Source organism: Ambystoma mexicanum, chromosome 8 (genome assembly GCF_040938575.1).
Source record: "Ambystoma mexicanum isolate Mex_15411 chromosome 8, UKY_AmexF1_1, whole genome shotgun sequence".
Lineage (NCBI taxonomy): Eukaryota > Metazoa > Chordata > Amphibia > Caudata > Ambystomatidae > Ambystoma > Ambystoma mexicanum.
In genome coordinates, this window is record NC_090929.1 from 331,446,933 (window position 1) to 331,472,253 (window position 25,321).

The following is a 25,321-nucleotide window of genomic DNA, read 5'->3' on the forward strand; positions in this document are numbered from 1 at the left end:
GGTTAATATTCAAACCATGTCAAAAAAGGAATGAATATCCATTTGCAACGGTGGGCCACTTTTATGGCCCAGTCCAACCTTGTACAGAATACAGTAGTAAGACATTAACCAATAACCAGCTTTTCCTTTTCCCCACTTCCCCAGTTACCCGTGTTTCCTCCGCAAGAAGCCAGCAGGAATTTGTATGTAAAGATAAGAACTGACTGCAATGGACCTGCAGTCTACAATGACTACAATGACTGCAGTCTACAATGACTACAATGACTGCATAGTTCTCTTTACTTGGTAACAGTTTCCATGAGTAGTAGGTTACGGGATGTTCGATTTCAGAATCTGGGTCTTGTTGTAGCAGCACTGCTCTGATGGCAAAATCGGATGCGTCGGCTTCGACTAAGAATGGTATTTCATTGTTGGGATGCCGAAGGATGGGTGCCAACATAAAGGCCTTCTTTAGTTCCTTAAAGGCTGCATCAGCCTCAGAATCCCAGAGGAAGGGTATCTTATTGCTGGTTAGGGGAGACAAAACTGCTGTCAGGTGCGGGAAATGGGGTATAAACCGACAGTAGAAATTGGCAAAGCACAAAAACCGCTGCAATGATTTCAGTTCGTGAGGTTGTTTCCAGTCTTTTATAGCTCGCAATTCGGCTGAATCCATCTGAATTCCTGTACTACTGACCACATACCCCAAGAATTCCATGCTTTCCTGGTGGAAAATACATTTTTCGTCTTGGCACATAGATAGTTAAGTGACAGCCTATGTAGTACTTCCTTAACATGACCGACGTGTTCCTCTGGGCTGGTAGAAAAGATGAGGATGCCGTCAAGGTAAGCCCACATTGTGTCAGGGACATCAGGAAGTTAGTGCATTTTGTTAGGGGTGCAGGGTGTATTTCAAAGCTAGTGGGAAATGATTTTTGGAAGAAAGGAAAAGGTTTGTTTAGTTTCCTTAATCTCTTTTCTCAGAGATCTTCTGAGCACTGTGCTCAAAAAGGAGGATTGGGCTTGAGCCCAGGCCAAAATGGAGGTTCTGAGTACCTGGGTTCTATTTCAGAATCTTGAGGGCTGATTGTCCCTGCTGCCCATTCTCAACTGCCTTTCATCACTTTCCTTTTGTAAGAGTAGTTCAGTTTCTTTGTGTCTCTTTAGGCGTGTAATTTCTTTGACAAGATTCAAGCCTGAGAATACAGGAAGAGTTGGAGAGATCTTCAATCAACCTATCTGGTGGGAGCGTTTCAGTTTAATTGGCTCAATTTAGTCTGAAAGATGGATTCAAGATTTGAACTGTTTGTTGATTAAGTTTACTGGGCAGCATAAAAGATTCCAATTATAAAAAAGACTATTAGCAAGCTGAGCCTGAACAATTTAAAAGCTTTTTAAAGGATTGAATTGAGTTTCTGAAAGACTTGTAAAATATTTTCACGTGTCATCGGCGCTGGGCATCAACCTACCTCGAACCCTGATCACAGACATGGCAAACGAATACCGCATTCCCTGGACCGAAAAGCATCTTGCATACCTAGGGGTCCAACTACCTGGCACACCCAGCAAACTATATAAAGCTAAGTTTCCCCCACTGTTCAAAGAATTCAAAAGTGATCTACGACGCTGGCAGAAACAGGAGATTTCCTGGTTCGGAAGAATAACGGCTCTGAAAATGAACCTCATCCCAAGACTGCTTTACCACTGTTCTGCCCTACCAACGGCTATCCCGAAGCAAGCGGTACAGAAACTACAAAGGGGCATAATGAGACACATCTGGGAAGGAAAACAGCCACGGACCCCAAGGAAACTCATGCTACGGGGTCGGGTGGTGGGAGGATTGGGAGCACCCGACGTGGCCAGATATATCCTAGCTGCCCAGCTCTCGCACGCATTCGCCTGGCCCCTTGCCACACCGAAACCCCGCTGGCTTGACCTGGAGGAGCCCTGGAGCCCAGTCCCGATAACCTCACTACCGCATATGAATCGCTCCATTGACTGTCCAGATGGGGGGCCTCTCTCAGCAACTGAAAACACAGTGGCGAACTGGAAGAAGGCGGCGCGGCTATGGAGAAACCGCAGCACTACAGGCCCACTCACCCCGATCCGGAGGAACCCGGAGTTTTCACCGGGCACCATCCCTAAGGACTTCGCGAGGTGGATGGAAGGAGGATTGGAGAAAGTGCAAGACGTCTTCGAGGAGGGAAATCCCTTGGACTTCGAGGCCTGTAAGGTGTAATTCAAGGTTCCTGAAAACGAGAGGTTCAGATACACCCAACTTAGGCACTGGCTCTCAAACAGGAGCATGAAAAATCTGGGAAGCAGAGATCTAACAGCCCTGGAGCAGACCCTCGCATCGCCCCCCCCTATGGGCAAGATCTCCACCCTCTATAAGATCCTAGACAGAACCGACCCAACCCAACCCACAAGGAACCATACATGCTCAAATGGGAGAGAGACATTGGGAGACCCATTGAGCCGGAGGAATGGGACCAGATCTGGAGTAGAGCAAATAGAAGCTCGAAATGTGTGTCCAATAAGGAGGGGGCATTCAAGGTATGCTACAGGTGGTATCGAACCCCTGAATCTCTCAATAAATGCAACCCAGCGATCCCATCAACGTGCTGGAGAGGCTGCTCGGACAAAGGCACATTATACCATCTGCTCTGGACATGCCCCAAGGCGACGCAATTCTGGAAAGCAGTGTTAGAACAAATCAATATGATCACGGGATTAGCAATCCCATGGGACCCAGGGATCGTACTGCTCGGAGCAAGCGGCGAGGGCCAATTCCCTCGATCAGGCCACAGAGCAGAACTTTGCTCCCACCTGCTGACTGCGGCCAAGATTTCAGTGGCAAGGCTCTGGAAAAACCCAGAGGGACCGTCGGTCCAAATGTGGTGGACTAAATGTTGGGACATAATAGCGGCAGAAAAAATCACGGCCCTCAGGTTTGGGAACAGAGACAAATTCTTCCATACTTGGTCCCCCTTCTTGGATTACGCACAAACATACCCTGGCCTGGTCCGACAGCCGCCCTCCCTCCGATGGATGGATAAATATGACTGAAATAAAACACGGAAGAGCAGCCGGGGACACCCAGCTGGGCAGGTCAGCCCCTGCTAGCAAAATAGAGTCGGAACAGAGTTAGCCCTGAACTAAGGGATGCTTTCTCCCCTCCTCCAGCAGGTTCCTGAAGCAAGATCCACCCCCAGGAGTTCGGATTCCGACGAGGGGCCCCTGAGAGGTTCTCCCCCACCAAACTTCGACCTCCCCATGCAGCTAGACCTTCCTCACTGACCTACTGTTATTGTTTATGTTTTATGTCTGTTTTGTTGATTTGTGTTCTCAAGCAAGTCTGTACCGATTGAAATACCTTAATTGCACATGACATAATGTACAACTTGCTTGTTTCAAAACCAATAAAAACATGTTTGGAAAATAAATATATATATTTTCACGTAGTGAGCCGGAACAATAATTGCTCATATGAGAGTAGCAAGTGTTTGGAGAAGGGAAGTTAAATAATCTGAGAGCTTTAAACAGTTATACGTTCGAGTTAAAGCCTGTTAAGTGTACCTGTCAGAAGGCGTTTGTTGGTGAGAAGAGTTTTCACCCGTCGCGTTCATCTTTTCTTTTGATGAGCGCGAGGGAGAAAGTGAATGCAAGCTGTGCTACGCAGTAAGCTCATATTGCGTGCGGCAGCGGCGATCAGTTAAAGTGAAACATTTTTATAATTTTGAACTTCAGTAAGGAGAAAACTGTGAACTTACCAGACTCAAGTTTATCACGCAGTCTCAGCAAGATAAAGAAAAAACGAAAGCAGTATATTTATTTATTTTTCTCCATCGGCATCACACTGCGCGCATGCGCGAAACAACGCAAGCCTTCTGGGAAATGTAGTTTATTTAGTTAGGAGATTTTTAGGTATTTAGATTAGTTAGGAATTTAAAAGACGGCAAAATCCTTCAGCAGGAAAAAGAGTTTATTTTAAAGACAGTGAATTTTCCAGCAGGTTAGGAGAGTAAAGTGTGAAAGAACCAAAAAGACTGATTAAAGCAGAATTCAAGGCAAAGTGAGGATAGTAAGAAGAAATCTGGAAACTGTTTTTCTGAGCTCAGTTGAAAAGTGATCTGAAGAGTTTGTTATCCTTTATTTGAAAAAATGAAAGCAGGTTCAATATAAAAAACTGCATGACAAAATGTTGATGACTGAATTAAATTAGTAGTACAAGCTAGAAACAATTCCTCTCAGCAGTTTGCAGAGGATACACAGGTATTCACAGTAGATTTTGAGGAAATTTCCTTTGAACATTTGAGTGCTTGTATTTGGTACTAACCTTTTACTCCTTTGCAGGGAGCAAGCAAAGAAGCAAGAAGAGCTCCAGTGTCGTTTGTTATTTTGTCCCATTTCCCCTTTCCCCCTCTAGCTGGACTGATCTCCACTGTGTATAAATAGGTGGGGCCTTGAACAACTAGTGAGGGACTGTGGGGCCTAGCAGCTTCTACAGAAGGATTTTAAGAAGACATGACACATTGTGACACCAATCAGATCGGAGAAGATGTCATCCATGAAGTGTTGGAAGATGGCCGGAGCATTACATAATCCAAATGGCATGACTCGGTATTCGTAATGCCCTCATGGTGTCTTGAAGTCTGTCTTTCACTCGCCCCCTTCCTTGATCTGAACCAGGTGATAGGCCCAACTAAGGTCCAATTTAGTGAAAATCCGAGCAGCATGAAGGAATTCCATCATTTTACAGATTAGGTGTAAGGGATACCTGTCCTTGCATGTTATATCATTCAACTGACGATAATCAATACATAGACGGAGGGTTACTTCCTTTTTCTGTACAAAGAACAATGGGAAGCCAGCTGGTGATTTAGATGGTTTGATGTATCCATTCTTGAGTCATTCCTCGATATAAGATTGCAGGACCTCTTTCACAAATGGAACCAGTGAATAGATCTTCCCATGGGTAACCACTGCATTGGGCAACAGGTCGATGGAACAATCAAAATGCCTATGAGGCGGTAGAGGGATATCCCCAGGTTCAGCAAATACTCTGAGAAAGTCTGAATATTCCTGAGGAACCGTCTGGATGGAACAGAGATGAGTGGGCATGACTTGAGAGAGTGGAGGAAAGGCCATCGAGAATTGACTGAGAAGCACCAGAGGAACAGCATGTGGGAGCAAACACCAAAGTCTGTGTTTCCCAATTGATGTGGGGATTGTGATACAATAGCCAAAGCAGACCCAACACTACTGGGTAAGAAGAGGATTTTATGACATCGAAGGAAATCTGCTCTTGATGATCATTGATCCATAAATGCAGCCTCCTGTATGCTGTTGAATGGGACTGGAGGATAGCTGAGTTCCATAAATGAATTCCACTACAGCGGCATGTTCCTTGCGGCTGAGAGGAATGAGAGGAATGCTGACGTTGGCCACAAAAGCTGAATCGATATAGTTGCCTGAAGCACCGCAATCCAGCAGAGCCAATGTGTTTATGTTCTTGTTCTGCCATGCAATCCGGATTTCAAAAACCAACAAAGCTACGGACTGCATGGGTGGAAGGACTGGAACAGAAGAAGGGCCTGCTGTTGCCTTCCCCATAAACAACAGGCCTGTTAGTTTTCTGACTTCCTCAGAGGATGTAAAGCGCAAGACTGCAAATAGTTACCTGTAGCTCCACAGTATAAGCATAAACGGTGGGCTCATTGTCGCCTTTTTTCGGTCTCTGACAAAGGACCCCTTACGGGCCGAGCTGCATTGGTCCTGGACCCGATTCTGTAGGAGCTGATAGTCCCAGAGGGGCGACAGAAGGGCTGGGATACTGTCTCTCTGTTCAGCATCGTTCACCTGCTCTCTCCGTCAGCCTATGGTCGATACGTAGTACTTGGTCCACAAGAACTTGTAGAGAGTCTGGTTCTGTAATGTGCAATAGCTCATACTTATATTCATCTCTCAGGCCTCGATGGAACAAAGTCTTCTGTGTGATTTCAGGCCGCCAACTGTTGGAATCGGCTGATATATGCTATGATATCTCCGGAACCCTGTTGGATATCCATCAGCTGGTTCTGACCTACCGAAACCAGGTTAGGTGACTTGAAGACATCCAAGAATGCCTTTTTCGAAGGCTACAAAATCATTCAGGTTTGAACTGTTAGAGGAGACCAGAGGAGCGGCCCAGGCAAGCGTGTTTCCAGTCAAGTTGCCTAGGATATAGCTGATCTTGGCTTTGTCCTGATTAAAGAGAGCGGGCTGGAAGAGGAGATGTATTTTGCAGTGATTTCAAAATTCAGTCGAGGGTCACCATTGTACTTTAAGGGAGAAGTGTGTGCCATGGGAGTCTCTGCCTGAGGGGCTGCTCCCACCATTGACCCACTATTTGTCGCAGTGAGATGTTTTCCTGGTGTAGAGCGGTCATGTCAAGGCAAAGAGCCTGTAGTTCTTCCTGAATCTCTTGGACCTCGTCCATGTCAGGGTTGGAAGTTAGGCATCTCAATCTGTTAATCAAGGCATCTTGTGAGCGCTGGGTACCTGTTCTTCCTGGTGAGTGAAGGCGGGCACCCTAAAAGCATGTGATTTCCAATAGACAAAAATAATGGACGCACTGTATCACGGAATGAGACTATGAGATGAATTGCAAGGAGAAACAAAATTTTTAATGAAGTAAAAATGCAAGTAAAGAACTCTGCTGCCAGAGAACGCTCTGCCAAACAATACATGGGCAGTACATGAAAAGGGCACACAGCATCATTTATGATGTTTACACATACCGTACAAAGTCTGGGATCGGGTTGGTGAGGGGCCTATGGGACAGTTGATACTATAAGGGATGCCGGACGCTCATTGGTTGTTGCTTTTCCACTTGCTCCTGGCACACGTGGCTCATCTCCGCGGTGTGAAGCTCAGGTCAGGCATACAAAGTAAGCTATCTGACTAAACTAAACAACAGGAACTGATAATACGAAAATAATGATCCACATAAAATCTTGCATGAATGGAGGTGGTTAGGTCAAATGAGCTAATTTATTGACATTCCAACCTTTTCACTCAGGGTTCTCTTTGCTACCTTTTATCCCAGCACCCAGGTGCCCACCCCAGGGGATTAATCTGCCAGCTGTTTGGTTTGAATTCTCCTGATAGAGTTAGACGTGTGTTGCCATTAGGAGGATATACTGCGGTTTTAGGATTAGGCCTGGGGTGGGTGTTCTGGAAATCCCAACATGAGATGGTCTGTTGGGTCTCAGCAAGAAAGAGGGTGAGGGGTTGAGGACTGGTGGGGCTTAGCTTCTTGGGGCGGGGGTTGAAGGGGCATGACCAGTTTAGTGGAGATGGATGGGCACTTGTGCTAGGGGCTGGCTATGATCTCACGTTCTGCAGAGAGCTTAATCTGGGCAAGTGATGCAGGACAATTGGAACAATAAATGATTGAACTTCCATGGGAACAGGCTTCGTGCGGACCAGGAGAGGCCGGGAAGTGGTGGGGGCTCCGGCTCCCTGTGCTGTGTGCGGCGCTGGGGATGGGGAGAGCTGGGTTCTGTAGAGAGATGATTTCTGGGCCTAGTAAAAGATGGCGTCTGCTTTAATACAAAATGGCGCTCATTAGTCGGCTGTGGGTTAGGTGTTACGGGTACATTTCCATGTTATGTCATGTGATCAGGTATCGTGGTGGTGGGGGCCTATCCCCCTTGGCTTACATGTGGTTTAGATACATTGAGAATGGTGGGGGGTGGGATTGGACCACCCTGTCCCCAACATGAGTGATGTGGCGAGGCAGCCAGTCTGTTGATGTATTCTGAGGTGAAGAACTAGCAACAAGCAGCACAAACCGAACGCCCTCCTGGTTGACTTTAACTGGACGGGGCTGGACTGACTCCCAACGCCACAGGACGGCACTTCTCTAATTTGTGTGACGTCAGGACAGTGCAAACACTGGCAGAGAAGGCCTCGAGATGGTCCAACAGAATTCCAGGTGTAGAATGGTGATCCAAGAGACAGAGGTACACAGGTTCCAGGAGGCAGGATGATGAGGTTCCAAAAACGGAGTGATGAACAGGTTCCAGAAGGCAGGGTACCAAGCAAAGGCACACGGCAGGGCAATGTCATGAGGCTGAATAGCCAGATGAAAGCCAGGAGAAGCCAAGGAGAGGAAGGAGAGGGAACCCGGAGACCAGGGCAGAGAGTGGGAACCTCCCAGAAGCAGGGACTGGGAATCAAGGGGCAAGGACCAATCCCAGAATCAGGGAAGAGGTCCCAACCAAACCCACAGGAGGCACAGGAACCCACCAGACAAGGAGCAGGCCAACTAAGGACAAGGAAAGAGAACAAGACAGGGGCAGAAGCAGGAACTGACCGCATTGAGACGCAGTGTCTTTCTGCAAGTGGAGCCCGGATATAGGTTTGGGTCCAAAATGAGGCTTGGAGCACAAGCTCTGGTTGCCAAGAGGACTGTGCATGTGCAGGGAGCTGGGCACAGACACCCACGCATGCGCAAGTCCATGATCATGGCTGTGCCCAGGCACCATTGGGGGTACAGCCTCCATTTTGGGGTCCGCCAGAACCGGTGGCCCTGCCTCCCAGACCCAGTGAGTGGCATAACAGATATGGGGTACTGCTGACTATAAAGTATTGGCCACCTGTTGCTGCCTTGGCCCAGATGAAGGAAACTTGCAGGCAATTCTGGAACAATCTTTCAACAAATGACCTCTCCTTTCACAGTACATACATAAAGCCTCCTTAACTCTTTTCTCTCTCTCCTGTTAGTTAGAGGACCACTAGGCTTAGACAAAACTTCCCTACTTCCAATAGAGGATCTAAACTCATGACCAGTCACACTCCGCTTGACTAGATCTTAGATTCTGCCTATTTTCAGGAGATTTTCTCTTACACTCACCCCTGTACTCACTCAGCCAAAAATCCAAGTGCATGACTAAGGCAATCAGTCTGTTTACATCAAGCAATTAGCAGGGCTGAGGTGTGGTACTCAAGACCACATATGGGTAGACTTCTTTACTTTAGTAAAGTCTACTAAGCTTAAGGAGGGGAGAGCAATGTGGAGTATGCCTCCCTGTTAAACTCGAGGCTAGCGGTTAATGTACATGGTGAAGTCTGTTTACCGATACTTGATGAGGTAACTAAAGCCATCCAAAATGCAAAACGTAGGCATGCCCCTGGCAGTGATGGGATACCGGTTGAGTTTTACCAAGATAACAGTGAAATGTGGTGTCCAATTTTAACAATATTGTTTAATGCAATATTAAATACAAACTTCATACCAAGGGAATGGCGGAGAGCAATCATTGTCCCTATTCATGAAAAAGGATGCAGAAAAAGCCCACAATCATATCGGGCAATATCCCGATTGAACTCTAGCTTTAAAATGTTTGGGAAGGGCCTACTCTCCAAACTGGAGGAGTGGGTCAAAACCTATGAAATTCTATCCCAATCCAATTGGGTTTCAGGCCCAAACTCAGGACAATGGAGCAGTGTTTAAATTTGTATATGATAATTGCCCATTCCCTGAGCATCAACCAAGAACCAAATTATCAAGCCTTCATAGTCCTGAGCACTGCTTTCTATAAAATTATCCGGAACCAACTATGGCATGTGCTCAGGTCATATGATTGCCCAGCTACCATCCTGGATATCTTGGAGGTCCTGCATAAGGATAATGAGGCCTGGATTCGCTCTGGTTGTGAGGGACATTGCATGACTTGGTTCTCGATTAAGTCAGGGGTTAGACAGGGGTGTGTATTAGCACCCCTGCTCTTCTCCCTGTATATCAATAAGCTCCTGGAAAACCTACTGGAGTGTAACATACCTAGGCTGGGAAATATGCAGATCCCAGCCTTCATTTTGACGATGATACAGTGCTCATTGCACGTACCACAAGAGCATTGTAGATCCTGGTTAACAAATGTTCTGCAGCTATGAGAGATTTAGACCTGCATGTTCATACTAATAAATCAGCGGTAATGATTTGTTTAGGGAAAAAAGATTGTGTAAATTCCCGAAAATTTGGTGTGATGGATTGGTGATCCCCAGAGTGAACCAATTTCACTATCTCTGGGTTCGTTTTAACGAAAACTTCACTGGGAACGCACATATACAGAAACAGGTCCCAGTAATGAAGTGATCGATTGGTGGTATTTATAGATTTATGAAGCAGCACATGCAACAACCACTCTGTATCGTGGAAAAGATCTATAACGCTTGCATTATAGGGGCAATTAAATATGGTGCTGCAATCTGGGGTTCTGGGGATAATGGCGTGCTGCAAAAAGAAGAAAACGTTTTGTGAAATCGCTCTTGGGTCTACCTGTGTCAACACCAAATTTTGCATCCCATTGTCAGGTCCCTGGGTAAATACAGGTGTCAGAGAAAGTAATGCAGGTTCTTGAGAATGACAAAGTTACATTTTAATTTAATATTTAATTTCTGGTTTGGTTAGGCCTTAACATTAGTTTTCAGAAACCTGCTGAGAGCCCAAGCCAAAATGGTGGAAAGGAGCAGGAGCCATGATTGGTTGAAAGGAAGACAAAGGTTTTATCCAAACATTCTAAACTGCCTTTCATTGAGATTTCTATGTGTGCAGGTTATGTTTTTATGTTCTCCTGAGTTATTAGGCCAAGGTATATCTAAGAAGAAATCTGAGCACAGAAGAAATCTTTTGAGAAGTTCCAATCTTCAATCTGATGAAAAAAGGAATTGTGCTTCAGTGTTCTATTTTTAAATTCAATTCCTTCACTTTGTTTGCTACTGCTTGTATATATTGCTGACTCCTAGTTAGTTATTTAAGCTTTGTTAAAGAAACCAGAGACTTTGAAAATTAACCCGGTGTATTAAGGGTAACTTTTTGCTTCCTGACAGTTTCCGCGTGTGCGTGAATGCGCGGTTGTTTTCTGAGAGAGACTGCTGCGCCCGAGTTCCCTCTCTCATGTTATGCTTACCTTCACAAGAGATCCTTTTTTGAAGTTCCCATTCATTGGAGAGGTGGCAGTTTGTGCGTCGCGCTCACTGCTTCCTGGATTGAAGAAATATCGAGTGGCTGCAGAGGTTTGTCCAGCGTTCTTTTGAGGTGAGAGTGAAAAGAAGGTAAGCAAGCTTGCACAATTGTTTTTCCGCGGTTTGTTTGTTTTCCTGTTATTTCCTAGTTTTAAAACATTGCGTATTATTACGGACAGTTTGTTTTTTGTATACTGCGCGTGCGCAGCGACAGTAAACAAGAAAGACTATTGTATGATCGGCATGGAAAGAAGTTCATATTCCAAGATGTTAACTGATTGCTAAACGAACTATTGAATCCCAAATGCATTTGGAAGTACATGAAAGTTTGATTATAACAAAAGTCTAAAACGTTTTTGGTGATATCTACAATTTATTCATTCAACTTTAACCTTCAATGGAAACTTAAGTGCATTCATTTTCTGGTGTGCAAGTAAGAGAATTCAAATGGGAATCAATTGAGAAAGACCTCTGAATTCATTTCTTCAATTTATATAAGAGTCTAAAGAGAATCTTCTAAGAGAAGAAAGGAGTGTGGTTGACATTTTAAATTCCTGAAGAGAAAATATGTAACACTTCAAACAACAAACTCTTGAGAATTGAAAATTGTTTTAGCGCTAACAGATGAACTCTTGAATTCATTAGAGTCTCTTTTAGTCTGAACTCAGAAAGTAACTCATTGGGAACAGAAGAGTGCACACTTTGATTTAGTTGGTAATAAACTGACAATAATATAAATTAAGCTCAACAATTCCTATTAAGGAATCAACTAAAAGAGTAAATACTATTGTTAAACCATAATAATATCCTCTAGGCTAAAGCAGAGGATTTTTCAGATAACCTAATTCATATGTTAACTAATATTATAATTGTTTAGAGTGTATTTGATATTTATTGGCAAAAGAACTTTTGTGAAATCTCTCGTCCATGTAGATATAGTCTTCCAGAGGGAGATCCAGTTCCAGTGTCTGAATTTGTTATTTTATCCAAATTCCCCTTTCCCCCCGGGGTGTCACGAGCTCAACTAGTTAAATAGTTAGTTGAGAATGCTACGCTTTGGTGGGTCTGTGGGGTTCAGCAGCTCCCGCATTGTATTTGAAGAAGATTCTTGACACCCATAAAGAGATAGGATTGCCCTTTCTTAAAGATCTATTGGCCATGGAGCCTTGCATGTTATGGTTGCATACTGGTATAATCCGAATGTGGGGTTTACACAGAAATTGTTAAAGGATCTGTTGGGGAAAAAGGTGCCAATAAAATCTGATGGCTAGAAAATGTAAAGAAAATGTTGGGGAATGTAAATGCCAGCAGTATGATCACTAAACCCCAACTACTGGACAATGGTCGTCTCTTAAGGAAGAAAGTTGTGGAGTGGGTAAATGATGCAAGAGAGACGCAGGAACTACTGAAACCAATGAACAGACAATTGATGAGAATATCATCAAACACAATCAAGGAATACCTTGCCTCTTCCAATTGTAAGTACCAAAGGGCACCTATTAGAAGGGTGCCCTTTGGGTGTATGGAGTTGGGTGAGATTTTAAGTCGGAAATCGGGCTGGGATTTTGAATCCAAAAGCCCTGTGTGCCAAGCCTGGCAAGAAGATCTAGCACATTTCTTATTTTTTTGTCCAGCCTACTGTGATTCAATAAAAAGTATTTGTTACCCCTCTTTATAGGAAGAGGCTTCAGTCAGCATAGGTCAGCACTTTACTATTTGCTGAAGGTAGCCACACTAGCTATAGCTTGGAATTTATCCCTATACATAAGAAAAGCCTGGCAAACATGTTAACTACATATTATCCTTATTCATTCATCTTCTTCCTTATTCCCTTGATTCCCTTTTTCATTACATTGATTTCTTTACACTTGTTGCTCTATTTCGCTCATTTGAGGTTTGACTCTACTTTACATTGGTTAGTATTTTCCTCTATATTCTTTATCTTTTGCTAGCACTTCCTAAATCCTCTTTCTATGGACCTCACGGGTTACAATGATGCCCCAATGCTACTCTATGTAGTCCTTCTACCATGCTTAGCAGGTGTCTCCATGACTACAGCTCACACTAATCAAACGCGATCCTCGCTACAGCAGTTTCCCCGCATTAGATTATTGAAATCATACCAGAGGTAAGGATGCACCTTGTGGTTATCATACCACTTGGAAAGCACTCATATACCTTAGATTTACAATTGGTCTGATATTCATTTGCGATCCCCTGGCAATGCAACTTACTTTGTATCCATATGTTATTCTCAGTTTTGCCTTCTTAATACTCGCCCGTACCATTGTGCCTGCCTGCGCGTACATTATACCATTACATTTTGCGACACATCGGTTGACCTGTTTTATCCCTTTGGAACAAAAAGCAAAGGTAAGAACGCCGCTTTTGTCATTCAGCCACTTGGAGGGCTCACTGAACATTGTCATTGTATTTTGTACACATATACGATCTACTAAATGGCACACTAAATATTTTCCCCACAGGACACACTTTGTTTGGCTTATGAAATGTGAGAAGCACTCCCTAGAATCAGCCTGTCCGCTCTCTCATTTGGAATGCTAGTTCTTTGGATTTTCTTCGTAGTGGACATCCCTTAAATCTAAGCATTAGATTTACTTGCGCTAATAAGGTAAATCATGTGTCACCCTTTTCTTTGAAGGTTCTCTTACCTCGTTATATCACTTCTCTGACTACATTATTCAGTATAATTAGATAGATTTATCTCCTCTTCCTTTATTGTTTTTTGTTGATCCCCAGTTCAGTTTCTGAATGAAACGCTAGTAATTTTCCAGATTTTTCCTGTGAACCTCTTGCCAAGAATAAACAGAAGCCTATTATTTCAGAAACTGCAGAGAAGCTGGCCCGGGATTTGAAGGCAGTGAAATACGTGGAGTGTTCTGCACTCACGCTGAAAGGCCTCAAGAATGTGTTTGATGAGGCGATATTGGCTGCCTTGGGGCCTCCGGAGCCGAAGAAGAAGCGCAAGTGTGTGCTGCTATGAACATTCCTCTAAAGCCCCTCTCCTTTCTACAAAGCTGGTGTTGCTGTCACATTAAAAGCAATGTTTAAAGCAAACTAAAGATTAAAATTATAAAATAATGTTTTTTTTAAATAAATAAAAAAAACAGATTACATTATAGGTATTTTCTTTCTTTTTTACATTCCTTTTGATTGATTTAGACACATAAGCACATGGGTTATTTGGTCATTTTTGGCTTTATTTTCAGTATTCTCAGCTGACTTGTGCACTAACTTTCATCCACCAATTGACTACTCCCGAGGTTTGGAATCTACTGTTTCTCTACTACTGTATTTCATAAGCACTTAGGCCAAGAATGTGGTTGCAAATGGTCCTTAATGAGAATCTGTGACAGTTACTTTACAACTATTAACTCATGATGTATACTTGATATTAGCTCATATTTTTCATATATTTACATCTTGTTTTGTATATCCATTATATTGTAGACTTTTTGATTGGATTGCACCTGATGAAGGGAACTTGATTTCCCGAAATGCCTTGTGCTGTTGGTTTACGAACATAAAAGAAGACTAAGAATCTATTTTTGATGTGTATCATTTCTAAACCTTACATAAGGAATTGTCTTCGACCACATATGTGAATGTTACACTGAATAATAATTTTGTATTCATGATTGACTAACACTTGATAATAATATTGGCTGATCTTCAGCAAAAAGGTGTGCAGGGGACGGGAGTGTCTGATACTCTTCAGACACCTTTCTCTCTTCTATTACTTTTCCAACTTCGTGTCAGGGTTGTGTTCCTCCCCTCCACCCAAGTCTTGTATACATTCTTATACATACCTTTAATGTGAATACCAAGGAGTGCAAATATCCAATGTGAACACATGAAAGGAGACAAAGAGAAGGGCATGCTATCATAGGAAGAAGTGATGATACTAGATGAGTTGGTCTTCTATGCTTTAAGCTGGCACTGGCTTTTTTTGGTTTTAGATAACCTTTATGAATGCTAAATTGTATCATATATGTGATCATGTAAATGAATTGCTGCTCTATACTTCTAATGTTTGGAAAAAGGTTTGTGTCTAATGGTTTTAGACATTTTTGTAAATAATGTGAAATTGTCTCATCTAAGTGACATTGTAAATGAATGAATTATTGTCTTATGTTTTAATGTTTGGAACAATTTGTCTAATGATTGTGCATGATGTATCTTTTATGGATTTTCTACTTAATCAGAAATAAAGAAATTACTACTACTACTAAGGCAATCAGATCTTCACAGGAGGTAGGCCTGTCTACCACTGTCGACAAGGCATCCTTCAACTCATCTCTTAAACATCTGTAAAATAAAGTTGTCCTCTTCTCTTCAGGCCATTTACTCTCCAATAGCAGGGATTTTAACTGAGTGATGTAACTAACCAATTCTTTACTCTTTTGCCTAAGTTCAAGCAGCTCCCCATCCACTTCCTGGGCAACTTGTCGCTGATCAAACATTTTACCAAACTCCTTCATTAAAACTTCCAGATTAGTTAACTGAGGACTCTTCTGATTTAGAAGCAACCCCGACCATGTTGCAGGATCTCCCGTGAGATTAGAAAGCATAAATGCTATCTTGGAAGTTCCCGAGGGGAAAGCCTCAGATCTACATAAAAACATGTATTCACACAGAATAATAAATATGGAACATTTCCTTGCATCAGTCCCAAAACGCTCTGGTACGGCGAAAGGAACTGGAACTTGAAAGCCACTACACCTGAACTCCCTACTCTTGCTTTGTTCATCCAAGACTTCTTCTTGAGTGAAATTGGGAGGTTCTAAATCTCCAAACTCATCAGCAGGTAACAGAGTTCCCTCAGCCTGCATAGTATGCACCATTCACCCAGACTATCTACCTTCTGACTCAAGGCTTCATTTTCAAATCTAACTGCTCTCATGTCCTAGTTCACTAAGGACTTCACCTAAAGCACTAAGTGAAACCCCTCTGGGGTCCATGTCAGCTCGGACCGAGTATTCAACTTGGGTCCTTCATATTATTAGGTCTGTGGAACACATCCTCCGTAGGAGCCACCTGGCTTATATACTGGCCAAGCGTAGAATTGCCATGGGTTGAAAGACGAGCCACAGACCCAGAATAGAGGTGTGGTGGCACGCTCTCCTGAAATGGGCAGAGGCGGAAACAGTGGTATGGTATGAGGTGACGAATAGGGGAGGGGAGGAGGAAACGGAAACTCTGATGGCCTGGAGACACCTAATAGCCACAATGTATGGGTCTAACCAGGATTGGCCAAGTGAACAGGATTCCTCTGCAGATATAGAGGAAGGTGAACCTCTGGAAGACACCAAAGCGGAACGCGTGGGAGAGTAAACTCGAGTTAAGGGGGAGGGTTAGGGGAGAACAGTGGCCACTTTGTGGCAGTGTATCAGATGCTTGTTAAATATGACATGCACTGTTGGATTGTTCTTGTTTGTTGACTGTTGTTGTTATAAAAATAATAAAAATATTTCTTTAAAAAAAATCCTCTTTAGGAGCTGCTGAACCCCACTGTTCCCTTTCAACTGCCCTGCACCCCGCTCAAAGGTACCACAGCAGGGATCAGACCAATCCAAAGGGAAAGGGGAATTGGAAAAAACAACAAACGACACAGGAGCTATTGAAATGCTGCAACCGACTTCCTGCACAGTAGTTCAACACTTATGTCAAATACAGCATACTGTTAGACATTAACCAATTACTAGCTTCCCTTTTCCCCACTTCCCCAGTTACCTGTGCTTCCTCTGCAACAAGCCAGGAGGAATCTCAAGATAAGAACTTCACTGATAATGGCCACGTTGATACTGGTTATAACTCTGAACCTAACTCAGTACCAATTATTTACACATATACTGATTTGTTTGATCCATTTAGCATGCAATAATGTTGAACTTGAATTGTAGTTCATATTCCTTCCCAACCAAACTGTTTTCAAGTCTTGAAACTTTTTTGCCAACCAAGAATCCAAACAAAGAATATAAAAACTGAAATGTGACTTTAATGTCCAATTCTTTACTCGTTCCATAACATACTTTTTTTCTTTTGTTTTCTTTTTGCAGACTTGCACAGTGCTTCAAAACAAAGTCTCCATTTACCCGAAGCAAGATTATGCCCGATGCTGGCAGCAGACAAAGCGCAGGAAACAGGCTGTTGTACAGGTAGCCTGCCGCTGGGAACACAGCAGTCTAGATGGAAGAAGCTTAGCGCAGCTCAGTGCAATCAGGTAAGTCTTTGTAGGAAATGTGTTTACGAGTTAGCGAACGTGCGCCAACATATGTTCACTACACATTCACTCAAAAGTCTCAGCAGCATCAATTAAAAATACAATTACCTTGCTCACTGCTTATTCCTGAAATATACGTGAAGTTCCCCAAACAAAAAACAACTCAGAGCGCTGCTAAAAAAAACAGCAATGCCTTGCTTAAAATGCTCGCACAGCCGTATCAGCAACTTCTTAAACACAGCACTCCCACCAGTTAGTCTTGATCCTCACTCCTTTAGTGGTTGCTGCTAAATTCATATCTTTTCACACGGTTTCCAAGTTCCTAAACTCAATGGGCCTCAATCAGAGGAGACCACTCAGCAAACTTTCTATCTTCTTGTTGTTTAAAGATGAAACAGACTTTGAAAAGGTCTGAGCTTCAAACCTGCCCCTCGGTAGTCCATATAAGAATTCAAAAGAAACAGAGCACCATCTTGGTCTGGGTTTATTCCAAATCCTCCATTTTGTACACCTAGTTCCCTAGATCTCTGAATGTAAAGTTAAGGAAGTAAAACTGCTTGCATTCTTTTCCTTTGTGTAAATCTAACTACAGGAAAATGGCTACCCTCTCTAGGTAAGACTTTCCCACACCTGACCACACCCGCAACCCTCCTGTTGCTCTTGACAGTTTATCCTCCTTCCTGGCATTTGTGTGCCCTCCTGTTTAGCACCACCTTTCTGAGACTCTGTGGCGGCAGACGTTTCCCCTTACCTTGGACTGGGGTTTCACGTCCTAACAATGACTGGAATTCCACATTCAGGGGTTTCTTGGGCACATCCTTCAAAGGGAAAAAGTAAAAAAAACTGGTGAAGAAACAATAATAATAGTAATGATCTTAACAACAGTGCTTCTACTACCGCTACTACTACCGCTACTACTATTACCATAACTAATACTACTACTAATATAACAATAATAATAATAACAATAATAATTGTGCAAGGTAGAGAAACTGAAGGTATTCCAGAAAATGTGGCAGAGGGTGCTCAGTTGGGGTAGTGGAGGAGAAACAAGGACACATGTCCAAAACAGTGGCAGGGAGATAGAAATTGCCAAAGGGTGAGAAACTGCAACAAGATGAGGTGGGAAATGAAAGTGAGAAATAGTGGGACTTTGGAAAAATGGGGACAAAGCTGAGGAAAAGCAGGAGTTTGGTTACAGAGGGGCACATTTTGGTGAAGTGATTGGGGAAGGGGGAAGGGGGAAAGAGTTTACAAAACACCTTCCCTCTCGAGCTCTTCACTCCTCCACCTCCAACTCCCTCAGGGTCAGTCAAGGAAAGGAGCTGGGGGTAGATCTCAGTTTTGGGGTGGGGCCTCCCTCTGGAACAGCCTCCCTGCCACTCTCAAAACTTGAGGAGAATCATCTGTGGTTCCGGAAGCACCTCAAGACCTTCCTCTTTGCTTCTGCCTTTGCTTCTCTTCTCCCCTGCTGATCTGTTCTGCTTTGGCATCGTGCACCTGGTTACCCTCTGATTTCGGGCACAGGTTGCTCACCCTGCCACGCACCCGCATTGCCTCCTGGCAACCCTTGCACTTGGGTCTGTATCTGTAACCATACAGTCCCCCCTTTCTCTGCACTTATCAGAAACCCCCTGTCTGCACCTTAAACCTAGCACTTGCCTCTTGCTGGCTCCACTACCACTTTCTTGTTATTACTTTCCCTTGGTTAGCACTTATCACTTTGCCCCCTCCCTCTCCCCTGCACTTGCACGTTCTCAATGTCACTGGGCCTATTCAGATCGTTGTTTTTGTTCTCCCTTGTTCCCCTCCCCTGCCTCGTCGCGCTCTGAAACACTTGTTTTTGCCCGATACAAATAAAATATCAATATCAATAGGGGTGTGAAAAGGACGGGGGAAACCGGTGTAGTGAGAGTAGAGAATCATGGCTCTGAATTATACCTTTTTGGCATGAATAGTGTGGAAGGAGAAGCAACAGCATCGCAATGCTGCTGTCCAGAGAAGCAACAGCACCTCAATACTGCCATCCAGAGACACTGCTTGTAAAGCAGCATCACACCTTTTGCATGCCTTAGAGCAAGGCAGTATATAAATGGTTGCATTGGGTCATTACTTGTGCATTGTTTGATGGTGGGTTGCATCTATTTCGGGGCACATTAACCTTTGGCCAATGAATCAGTTACCAAGAAATGTCTCACATGGACTGGCTACAGCTTATGACATCATAGTACAAATCATGTTACCATTTACAAGATGAGCCTACCCGAAACTGAACCCCAAAAAGACAGAAATGATCCTCCACGAAGGATCTACCTAGCATGCACAATTCCAAAACTGGCTGATGGGAATCGAAGCCATGAAAATCAAAATTCGTGGATTTTCTCCTCTGCTTACATCCAGCAATGAATTTGTTGGCTTCTCATCATCGACAGCAGTCTTCGCTTCAAGACCCACATTGCCAAGAAAATCCAGACAGCCTGGTTATCTCTGTCCCTTTCACAAAATCAAGCCCTTCATGCTGCCACACATTTCAGAACTTTGGACCCAACCCTGGTTGTTCCCACTTATATGGGACCAGAGCTCTCTTTACTGAAGGCCTGAACCCCTTACTGGTCCCCCTCAATGCTGCCCAGCACACGACAGCCCATATCACCACAGGACTGAAGAAATACAACCATATGATCACAACCCTCAGAAAGCTACACATGCAGCGTTGCAAATCCTTATCACTTTCAATAGGACATGAATCACATGCAAGGCAAAGACAAACAAAATTCCAACCTGCCGGACTGAAAAACTTGGGTCTATGAAGAGTCCCTCAGTATTTTTAGCTGAATACCATGTATCTTTTTGCTGGTGTTTCCACTTTTGTACCGCACACATTTTATTTTTTATTTATTCTTTTATTTATTCACATACAGGAGTAACAATGCTCTTTTAATGACAAAAGAACATACAACAGATAAATCAGATTTGATGGGAAGCAGTGAGCTTCTTACAATGGGATGAGTTTAAGGGACATTCTGACCAGGTTGTGGAAAGGATAAAATGGAACAGTCACTGGGATAATAGCTGAGGGGCAAAGCACTCGCCTTGGAACCAAGCGACACGGAGCAAAACAGGTTCGATCCCCGGGTCTGCACTTAGAAACCTCTGGGTATTAAGCGCGTTATAAATAACCTATCATATCATATCAAGTAGACTACATTAGTAGACATACATAGATTAAGGACAATGGACATTGGACATTTTCAAGTGCTTGTAGGCGATACAGCCAGCTGTGCTCAGGATGTGACCATAATGGGTAAAGTGCTAGAGTGGAGGCAGAGGAAGAGAGAGACAGAGACAGGTTAGAGGCGAGGGAAAAATGGTAGCAAGCAGGAAGATGAGAGGTAGGTTAAGAGGGTAACTCGGAGGCGAGAAGGTAGGCTTTTAGTTTGGTTTTGAACAAATCTATATGAACTGTTTCTCGGATGTCTGGGGTAAGAGTATTCCATGGGGTAGAGCCCCCTTTGCCCCCTTCTATATACCAAACCCAAACTCTAAATCTATATGTTTGCAGTAAAAAGGGTCTAAACGAAAATCACCAAGAAAAGTGGCAATCTTGTAGTAAGGGAAATGTTAGGTATACAGAAAAGCACACCATCTCCGAAGTGAGTGTATTTTGCAAAATCATGCTGCGGAGAGGGGTATGAGATACGCGGTCGGCGGCCATTTTGTTGAACAGGCCCTGGGAGGTCACGGCTTCGAAATGAAGCACCAGTGAGCCATCCAAGCCTAATTCTTGGACGATCCAGTGGCGGATAGCCACTAGAAGCAGCACATGACATTTTCATAGTGAGTTATTGACATTTTCACTGTTTTTCACCGAGAACTTGGGTGAAGCACCAAGGAAGGCCTGCTGGATGCACACCTTTGGGCCCACCCTGCTCAATTTTTGGATCCTCCACATCTGCCTGGTCACCTGATCTACCCATTGTGGAACTGCTGTTGCCTGGCTGCATCTGAGGAACATTGGTATCTGTGGGCTGCTTGTGGCTGCATTTCAGGACCATTCTGCAGAGGAACACTAGTGTGTGTGGTGGTGAGTTGCGGCTCCATTATTTGGACATCCCTGGGGTGCCTGTGCGCTTACCACCATGAGCCAAGGTGCAGTGGCTGCGGCTGCCCCTCAACAACCGGCTGCTCCTGCACCACAGCCACCACCCATCCTGCCGCCAAGACCGTTGCTGAAGCCACCTGGGGCCCTACAACCAATGCCTGAGTTTGATGTCTCAGGCACGCCATCAAGTCTGGGACCGAGGTGGAAGATGTGGATAGACAAACTCGAGATGTACTTCAGGGCCACAATGGAGACTAGTGATGACAGTAAGTTGGCCACCCTCCTGTACTCTGCAGGCCCTGCGGTACATGAGATATTCTTATCCCTGCAACCTGCAGATGGGTTGTTTGCTGCGGCGAAGGATGCGCTCCACAACCATTTTCTGCCGATGGCAAATGCAGATTATGAACGTTTCCTCATGGGGGTGGCACATCAAAAGGATGATGAGACCCTTGATGTCTTCTATGGGAGTTTGCGCAGAATGGCGGTGCCATGTGCGTGGAATGACCCAGACACCATGATTCGCAACCAACTCATACAAGGGTGTGTGTCTGGCAAACTGCGGCGCCAAATCCTGCGAGAGCCTGGCATCACCCTTCCCCGCATCCTAGAACTTGGCAGATGCCATGAGGTGTCCGAACTGCGAGCAACCAGAATGGAGGCCGTACTGTGCCCCAGCAAGTCGGATGACATCTGCGCGGTCGGCAGAGGCCGTGGGCTTAGACGCCCCGCAAGTGGCCAAGGACCTAGAGTGCCAGGCGGGAATAACTCCTGCATGAAATGCGGATACGATCTTCCGCACCCAGCAGAGTGCCCAGCCGTGGGTGTGAAGTGTGGCCGGTATGGGGGTGCGGACCACTATGCCAGGATGTGTAGGACCACAGCTCCGAAGGTGGTTCCCAGAGGACCTGTCCGGGCTGGTTTCTTCCGCCCCCAGAGGTTGTCGAATGTCGCCCAGGTGGACCAGGGTGATGACGGTGCCCCTCAGGAGGGTGGCAAGGAGGAGGAGGATGAGGAAAACGTGATTTTTGTGTCCAGCATTGGCGTCCTGAGAAACCACTCCAAGACACAGCCCAGGTGCAATGTGCTGGTCAACGGGGACTCAATACCAATGTTTGTAGACACTGGGGCATCCGTGAATGTGATGGCCAGACAACACTATGACTCGATGTAGACCCCTCCGGCTCTGGCGACGCCGCAGGCACGTATCTTCACTTTTGGGGGCGACCAACCAATCCCCCTGGATGGCGTGTTTGTGGCAGGAGTCAAGTACGGCAACACATCACTCCGAGCCAGGTTCTACATCACACCGGTAAGCAACAACACACTGCTGTGCTATGCGGCGGCCGAGGCCCTTGGAATTATGACATTTGCATACTCGGTATACCTGAACGACATACAGGTATTGCTGGGCAAGCACAGTTCCCTGTTTGAATGAATTGGAAAGATGGTGGGTTAACCTGTAAAGCTACACATAGATGAGTCGATCCAGCCAGTGGCGCTCAAGCATCGGCGGGTGCCATTCCACCTTAGAGAGCTGGTGGACCAGGAGTTGGACAACCTTGTCGGTTTGGGCATCATTGGAAAGGTGGAAGGCCCCACCCCGCGGGTGTCCCCCATTGTAATCGCCTGCAAGCCCAAACAACCAGATGCGGTGAGAATATACGTGGACATGCGCCTCCCCAACAAGGCCATAAAGAGAGAGCGGCACCTGACCCCCAACACTGATGACATCATAACGGAACTGCAAGGGCCGAGGTTCTTCTCTAAGCTGGATCTAAGAGCAGGGTATCATCAGGTGGTCCTGCACCCCGAGTCCCGCTATATAACGACATTCACCACTCATCGGGGGTTGTACAGATATAAAAGGCTGAGCTTTGGGGTCTCATCGGCGGCGGAGGTGTTCCAGAACATCATCAGAGGGGAGTTGTCAGACATGGATGGAGTCCTTAACATCAGCGACGACATCCTGGTGTATGCCAAGTCTGAGGCGGAACATCTGGCTCGCCTCGCCAAGACATTTGGACGCCTTCGCTCACTGGGACTCAAGCTGCATAGAGACAAATGCGAGTTTCTCAAAATGACCATTGAGTTTTTCGGATTTGTTTTCAAGGCGGACGGCGTGTCCCCTGACCCCCGCAAGGTGAGGGACATAAAGGAGGCCAGACCACCGGAGAACGTAGCTGATGTGAGGAGCTTTCTGGGCATGGTCACATATTGTGGCCGTTTCATCCAGAACTTGGCATCCCGCTCGGAGCCATTGAGGGCACTAAGGAAGAAGGACACCATCTGGCAGTGGGGGCCGCTTGAGCAGGCAGCTTTCAATGACATCAAAAGTGCTCTGGTTGCCGAGGACACCATGGCGTTTTTTGATCCGAGCCTACAGACTGAGATCATTGTGGCTGCCAGCCCCTATGGTCTGGGGTGGGTCCTCACCCAAGTCGGGAGTGATCAGGAAATCCGCCCGATAGCATACGCCAGCAAGGCGCTCTCTGACACCGAGCACCGGTATTCACAAATTGAGCGAGAGGCCCTGGCGGTGCTGTGGGACTGCAGACATTTTTGCCTGTACATTTTGGGGTGACCAGTGACTGTGGTTACGGACCACAAGCCTTTACTGCCCATCATGGCTGGGTCCTCATCAAAGCCACCAGTGAGGATAGAGCGCTGGATGCTCGCGCTACTCGAATATGGAGTTTCGCTGATCTATCGTCTGGGAAGTAACAACGCTGCTGACTATCTATCCAGACATCCGAGAGGGGGCTCCCAGGTGTCCACGTCGGCAGAGGAAGCAGATGAACATGTTCGGCTTGTCATTGAAATGGCAACCCCAAAATCGATGCAGGTGGAGGAGTTGGAGCAGGCGTCTAAAAATGATGAGTGTTTTGAAATACTGAAGACGGCCATGGGGCAAGGTGCCTGGAAGATTGTGTTGGAAGCTTTGGGCCGAAGAACAAATGAGGCCAAAGTAGCGCTGGAGCAACTCTGGCGGGTGCGCAATGAATTGACATTCTCAGAGTCTGGGCTCCTGCCGAGAGGAGACAGGATTGTGGTCCCCCAGGCCAAGGTTCAGCAAATCATCGCCCTGGCGCACCAGGGTCATCAAGGTGCCCCCAAAACAAAGGCTCGTCTCCGCCAAAAGGTGTGGTTCCCGGAGCTGGAAAGGAGGGTGGAGGAGTCTGTGTCGTCTTGTGTGTGGTGTCAGGCTGCTTCACCGGCCCAGCGCGAACCATCCATCGAAACGATCCCCGAGGGGGACCAGGCCATGGGAAGTGGTTCATGCTGACTGTGGGTCCACAACCAGGGGCACACACTTCCTAGTGGTGGTGGACGAGTGGTCTCGGTACCCCGAGGTCGAGTTTGTGGAGTCGGTGGCGTTCGACAAGGTGGTGATAGCACTGGAGAAGATCTTTGCCACCCACGGCCTACCCACTGTCCTGTGCTCCGACAATGGGGCGCCCTTCCAAGGAGAGAGCTTTGCAGACCTCATGAAGGACTACGGCAGCCATCATAGAAAGGTCACTCCACTCTGGCCTCAGGCCAATGGGGAGGCAGAGCGCATGATGCGCACACTAAACAAAGTGTTTAGGATCTCTCAAGGAAAGGGCGAGTGCCTACAAAGGGCGCTGTATGTGTTCCTGCGAGGATACCGGACGACACCCCACTCCTCTACGGGTGTGGCACCAGCAGAGGCACTGTTCCAGCGTTGCCCGAGAGACATTATACCTGAAGTGGGGGAGCGAGAGCCGGCTGTCATTGACAATGATCAGGTGGAAGAGGAGAGAAGGGCAAGGACTGAAATGGAAAACAACAGAAGAGGTCTGAGACCCCCAAGGATTGCTTCTGGAGACGAAGTGCTGGTACGGAATCGTCACCCACAGGGAAAATTGTCTCTCACGTATGAACCAGCTCCTTTGGACGTGGTGGCGGTCAAGGGGTCCATGGTGACCGCATCCGATGGAACAACATCAGTGACAAGGAAT

The 25,321-nt window shown here is 45.6% G+C and overlaps 1 protein-coding gene across 1 annotated transcript in view; it reads right to left on the reverse strand.

Annotated features, from left to right (window-relative positions):
• Positions 1–25,321, reverse strand: part of CCDC183 (coiled-coil domain containing 183) — an 893,120-nt gene that overhangs the window by 466,624 nt on the left and 401,175 nt on the right. The window contains exon 8 of the mRNA XM_069612154.1: positions 17,988–18,054. Coding sequence (XP_069468255.1) covers positions 17,988–18,054 — 67 coding nt within the window. The remainder of the gene's footprint in view (positions 1–17,987; positions 18,055–25,321) is intronic.